The 6,763-nt window shown below is 42.7% G+C and overlaps 1 protein-coding gene across 1 annotated transcript in view; it reads right to left on the bottom strand.

Annotated features, from left to right (window-relative positions):
- Window positions 1-2,143: 2,143 nt before the first annotated feature.
- CHSY1 (chondroitin sulfate synthase 1) overlaps window positions 2,144-6,763 on the bottom strand; it is a 74,127-nt gene continuing 69,507 nt past the window's right edge. The window contains exon 3 of the mRNA XM_081228789.1: window positions 2,144-5,074. Coding sequence (XP_081084915.1) covers window positions 3,482-5,074 — 1,593 coding nt within the window. The 3' untranslated portion in view covers window positions 2,144-3,481. The remainder of the gene's footprint in view (window positions 5,075-6,763) is intronic.

Genomic DNA, 6,763 nt, shown 5'->3' with positions numbered 1-6,763 from the left:
CCAGACTAAGTGTTGGGAAAGCGATGCCACCTTCCAGAAGTGAGGTGCCTGCGCTGTCTGCCCTGCGAGACAAAGCTCTCCAGCCTCCACTTGGGCAGGGCTCTCACACATGCAACCACAATGCCTAGGAAGCCCACCCGGCCTGCTCTCAGAACCCAAGTCCGTAAGTCTGTCCTGTGGCAACAAAGGCTGGCACAGATCCATGTGCCCAAGCAAGCATGTACCCCCTCATCTGTGTAAATGAATTTTTAAAATGCTACTGATGCTAGCCTATATACAATTCATCCCACCTTCCACACCAGAACCCCACAAACCTGGTGGTTCTTTGCGGGAAGGGCCTGAGGGCTGGATGGTTAGAGGAATGAGAGGCCAGTCACACCTTTGTGCATTGTGATTCCCACCCCTCTTCACCACCTTCACATATTATCCTTAACTTTTAATTATTAACAGGAGTTATCTGGCTTGGGGGTTATGGGCCATTTCGTTTTCTTAATACTTTTCTGTAAAGTAATGAAAGCTAAGAGAAAGTCTAAAGTAACAAACGAAGCAAAGAGGTCTAACCAGAAAGCGTTCCAAGTTTAAGGGAAGAAGGAATCATCTTAAGTCAGGAGTGTGGGGGCCACAGGGTCACAGGCCATGCAGTTCCAGGTGGGAGCAGTGGGCAAGCAGGATGGAGGGCATTCTGCTGGGAGAAGCGCATGGCGGGGAATGGAGCACTGATGGAGGGGCTGGGGTAGTGTGGGGCACTGCCGGCCGTTCCAGACACGAGGGCCCAGCATGCTGGATCACCACCTAGAAAAGAGACTCAGGCCTGCAGTCCAATGAGATTGTCCACTTGTGTCACATCAACACTGGAAGGGTCTGAAATGACACCAGGGTGGACCATGGGGGAGTTTCAACGGGCTCCTGGAAGATGAGTCCAGGTGGCCAGTGGATTGAGGTGGTGAGAGAGCTCCAGACAGAGGGAAAGCACAGGCAGGAGAGAGACTGATGTCCTCACAAATGAAGAGCCCAGTTCGGCTGGTAGCAGTACCCTGAAGGGTGTCCTACAGAATCCACTCTCTGGGCAGCAGGAGGGCACCAGAGCTGCTGATTTGGAGGGGTGTTTTAGGAAGAGGGAGTGGCCAGGTGGAGAATGAGCCCACAGGCCAGTGGGCACAGAATCCAGGCACGGCACTACAAGGGGAGAGGACCAGAGTGAAGGGGTCCAACGGCATTTCTGGAGACGGAGTCTTGATGAAGGGAGGTCGGCACCTCCATCAACATTAACAGTGATGTCAGGGAAAAGGAACAGACGTGGGCAAGAGTGGGATTAGGGGAGGAAATAGCCAGTGTTAACAAAGTGTCACCAGGACATCTGATGGACATTGAAGCTCAATAAAGTAATTGCTCACACCCTGTCCTACAGTTCCTTATTATGGTAAAGAGAGACAATTTAAGTGACTTTGTCATCAAGATGTATATATGTTCTTCCTTACTGAGGAATAAAAATGTCTTTGCTTTTTTCCAAGGAAAAACTAAACACTCCCACAAAGCAAATGGCAATTAGGATGAATGACAGCAATTCGTACTGTGAGCACAGTGTCATTATACTGGATCTTCACTGTCATTACATGGTAAATAACTGTCCTGGAAGTGTAATTCGCATCCACAAAGCTTGCTACCTTGGCATCAAAGATCTTACTTTTTTGATTCTTGGATTATATGCCAACTGTAGGCAATTTATCCTGTAGCTAGATCCATCCTAAAACCCTGAGCACATTCGTGCACAAAGGATCACGTGGGCACTTGTTAAAATGCAGATTTTAACTGGCCTGGCAGGTGCACTAAGGAGGCCTGGAAGGTATATTTGTACCAAGAAGCCAGATGGAGCTTGGACCTGGTCTGACGAACTTTGTTCTATAAAACACAAGATTCAGCAAGTTCTTTAAGAGGAACAAACAAAACATGACAAGTACATTCTATGGAAAAAATAGAGGAAGAGGCACTTGAAAGTTTCATTTCATTCCTGAACTGCAGTGCATACAAATATTCCCCTCAAATAACTTGAAAAACCTTATGAATCAGTGTTTAAGTTTTTTACTCAATGTAATACAATTCTTCAGCTAAAACAAGAGTAATGAGACAAAATGGTTCTGAAAAGTACAATAGAAAAATATTGTCCACTGGTTTATTTTTCCAAATGAGCAATAGGCTATTTACAAATAAGCAGATCTCCAATGATGTATATTAAAATGGCAAATCTATTAATTACTGTTTGAAATCTAAATGAAAAAAAAATTTAAGGCACATTTGTTCTATGAATTTAAAACAAACTTTCTGGTTTAATGACAGATTCATTTCACTTTTGTCCCCAAAACACGTGAGCACCAAGATTATCAAAGAACACTTAATATTTAGTAAAACAGTAAGGAATGTAAAAATTAAGGAGGGGGAAAAGAGTTTTCAAAAGGAAATCTTTGGAGATCAGTTTACTGCAAATAAAATATACTAAACATTCCTAATACACATAAATACTAATAACTAACAGGTACTTGGGAAATGGCAAAGTTCTAAACAATGGATATTAAATAAATTAAAGGTATTTCAGATACAGAGGATAAAACAAAACCGTAATTAAAGAATGAGACACCCATCTCCATCAACATAACACGGACAGGATGAAGTGAACAAAATCAGATACATTTCCCCCCAATGCTTTCATTAGGGTTGGGTTTTTTTTTTTGTCTTTGTTTTAGCTTGCATACATTAGATTTATGACAATAATTCTTATTTGCCATTCTAAATATTAATATTTTACCCTTTAAAAAGAAGGGTCTGGAGAAGAGAAAATGCCAGACCCTTCTTGAAATGTAATGCCAGGTCCATTAGGCCACACTAATTACAACACGAACAGCCATCTATCTTTTACTGTGCTTTCCCTGCTCCCCTTGCTTTGAAAAACCTTCAAAAATGAGACAAGATTGGGGGAAACAATCACCTTTGGAAAGCTCTCTTGAAGATGATGATACAGTTACTATCACATTTCCTTATTTGACAACTGCAACATAAAATGGCTTAAAAAAATTGCTGTAAAAAAAGACAAAAGGTAGAATCTGTGCAAAGTTAACAGTTACAACAAAACATTTACCAGAGTTACAGTGTTTTGTTACAATAATACTTTGCAGGAACGTTCATGTTTTCTGCCATAGGACTATAGCAAAGAGGTCTGAAAAAGAAATATTTAAAAAAAAGTTTTGTTCATCAGGTACATTTCAAGTCATAATTAAGCAGGTCTGCTACATAACGTTCAGCAAGAAAATGTGTTCAAAAGGCAAACATGATCACATTTTTGTTCAAAAAACTCAATCTTCAAGGAGTCCTTTGTAAGAAAATCATGTGTAAAATATATCCTTGTATGGACTTCAAAAACTGATCATACAAAAAATTTTTGAAAAATAAATTAGGTAATTAAAAATGTCTTTTCCAGCAAAGCTGGACATTAGGCTGTCCTCACTGAGCCATTATTATTGCTGCTTTTACTGTAATTTGGGTCATTTTTTTCTAGCCACATTTCAGCCAACTGCTGTGTGGACCCATATGTTGATGCTTTGGACCCCAAGCACATTTTGTACTGTTTGGGATCAAGGTTGGGATCACAAAAGACAGGATGGTGGACGTGGACTACTCCTACTTCTTGGCTCCTAAATGTCTTCAAACCTGCCTGGACAACCTTGTTGAAAAGGTCAACATCCTCGAGCCCCCAGCCTTGGATAGAAACATCAAAGCCACCTACTTGGACGAGATCTCCCTTATAAATACAAGTAATGCCAAACCCATAGTTTCTCCAGAAGCCAGTTTTTTGAGTAAAGGCAAAATGGTTGTCGCTGGGAACCTTCCCACTATAAACAATCTTAGGATCGTACTGGCTAAAGATGATTGGAAAATATATTTGTTGGCCCAGAACCGTGTTTGCTCGACATCGCTGAAGAAATTCTGTAGTAAATACAAGGTCAACGTCACAGAAGAAGAGCAAAGATTCATTATTAAATTGGGAAGATCCCACTTCTAGGGCCAGAGCTCTTGAAAATTCTCCAGACACGGGCAAAATCTGCATGTCGGCTTTTGGGTACTTAATGCGGTAATCTCTCATGAGTTCAACTTGCTTGGCCTTGTCGGGGTTGGAGTCAGAATTGAAGAGCAGAACAACAAGCCTGACATTCTGATTCGGAATGAGACATGTCTTCTCAAAGTTCCCCATGAATCTCACAAACATGTCAAAACGTCCAGACAAAGGAATCAATATATTGATCTTTTTCTCTTTGGGTTCTTTGTGCTCATCCTTGGACCCAGGGAGCTGAAAGGGAACAAGCTTCTTCAGGGAATTCGAGAGAAAGGACAAGGATCCAGATTCTTGATTGATTTTGTTGGCCAGTTCCTTTGCATCCAGCTCCTCGTGTTCCACAAACTGGATCTTGCTGAAGGTCTGCTGTAAATATGCATGCCTCCGCACAGGCACTGTCATTTTCTTCCCTTTGTGTTTTTTGTACAGAAGCAGCAGGTCCAGAATGTACTCGGCCCCGTACATGGGATTCACTCGGCGATAGCCGTACTGTATCTCCTTAAAATCAATAATGCGCCCTCTGGTCTTGGCGTTGGCATTGATCATCTCCATGACCTGCATGACAATGTCATCCAAGGCCTCCCTCTGCGCGGAGTCCATCCCTCTTCGAGGGGGTTGGCTGTCAGCAGCCGAATACAAATATTTCCCAGTCAGAAACTCCCACTCCAGAATCTCCTCTCGCTGGCGGGGCTGAAACCTCATGAAAGAAGGGGGAATTCCCAGCTGGAGGTCTTCTTTATGAATCTCGGTGTTGCTATATTTGCTCATCAGGACAATCTCTCGGTGCAGCTGGATGGTGCGGTGTCGAAGCTCAGCAATCTTGCGGCTGAGCATGTAGCTGTGGAGCCTGTACTGGTAGGGTGGGTTTTTGTTAGGGTGCAGTGTGATGGCTCGGTGAATTTTACTGTTATGGAGATCTCTAATGTACCCCTTCTTGTTCTGTTCATAATTCTCATAAAAAAGCTGTTGCATCTGTTAAGAAACAAAAAAAAGATTGTTATTAGTATTACATGACTGAGTGTCCCTCTATTCTTATATTTCCTTATAGACCTGCATACCCTAAAAAAAAAAAATCTAAATATTAGAAATCTTTCTAAATGAGTCAGAGCATATCTAAGGTCCTAGGTAAAGCCCGATCTACAACAGTCCAATGAGAACAGAAGAATTATAAACCACTTAAAGAAACAAGACTTCATCAATAACCAGAGTTAGCCAATACAATTCTGTAGGCAAACAGAATTATGAAAAGGTTTTCCCATGAAGTAAAAGTGTAATCCTGAGCTCACAGCACACCAACTCAACATACCTGGAAGAGAATGCCACTGCTGGTCCCCACCAAGCCCGTGAAGGGGACCTAAGAGCCAAGGTCCCCTCTCTGAAGACTGGCACCCAAAAGGAGCTCCCATCTGAACAGGAATAAACTGCATCAGTGGATTGAAAAGGAGAACTCCAGGAGGATGACCTGAGCACAGGATTAATGCTGCTTCCAGGGAGCTGAGCAGAAGGAAAGCCATCCAGCCACATGCAGGAAGAGGCCTGCCACTGGGAAGGGCATGCTGTAGGTAAAACCAAGGGTCTGCGAGGTTACTGGGAGCACACTTGGAGAATCCTTTAAACATCTCTGTGTTCCTGTGCAGGCAGGAAAGGGCCTGCTTGCTAAGCGCCACGTCTCGAGCACCAGCAGAGCCAGCGCATGGGGGCTCAGAGTGTGGAGCTGAAGGGCAGGAAAGGCAAGGGGACTCATTATCCCACCCTACTCTCCCTCTGTTCTAGGACACTGACTGGGAGAAACAAAAGTTTGAGATCCATCAGCCAAAACTGGGTCTGTTCCCTCAAGCTAGATAGGGAATATACTTAATTCTCCAGTACATTCAAGCAACAGGATGATGAGCTCTACAAAGCCTTCTAGAGTAAAGAATAAAAATTTTCAAAAAAAGTTTAGTAAAAATAACACTTGTGGGACTTCCCTGGCAGTCCAGTAGTTGGGACTTTGCCTTCCAATGCACGGGGTGCAGGTTCGATCCCTGGTAGGGGAGCTGGGATCCCACATGCCTAGCTGGCAAAAACCCAAAACATAAAACAGAAGCAATATTGTAACAAATTCAATAAAGACTTTAAAAATGGTCCATGTCAAAAAAAAATCTCAAAAAAAAAAAAAAAACCTTTGCGGTCAGTATCTGATAAACTAGTCCTATTTTATTTGTGGCTGAACTTTTTTTTTTTGTTCATATTATTAAATACTATCTCTTGATAAGGGTGCATGGATTTGGATCAAGTAGGCCTTTGGACAGTCGTATTTTTGACTTTTTTTCCCTTGAGCCACCCAAGTTATAATAATAGAAAAATACAGATTAGCATTTTTACACCCCATTTTCTTTTTCTATACAATTACTACAAGCTACCAATAAATGAAGCCAATAAGAGCAAAAAGAAGGGAAATGCTTCTGAAGAATGGCTTAAAAGAAAAAAAAAGAGCACACAAGTAACGCTGCCGGTGCTGAGCAGGGGCTGAACACGCACCCACTCACTCGCTCAATTCCCTGGAGCCGTGAATCTTCTGAACGCTGACCGCCTGTGTTTTGTCCTCAGAGGAGCAACTAGCCTGGAACTGCAACACCTCCTCGCAAGTGCCCTCACCATTTCTGACTGTGCTTTCCACAT

This window comes from Mesoplodon bidens (assembly GCF_964165515.1).
Source record: "Mesoplodon bidens genome assembly, chromosome: 3".
Classification (NCBI taxonomy): domain Eukaryota; kingdom Metazoa; phylum Chordata; class Mammalia; order Artiodactyla; family Ziphiidae; genus Mesoplodon; species Mesoplodon bidens.
The sequence above is the reverse complement of the archived record's forward strand: the minus strand, read 5'-3'. Positions and strand labels throughout refer to the sequence as shown.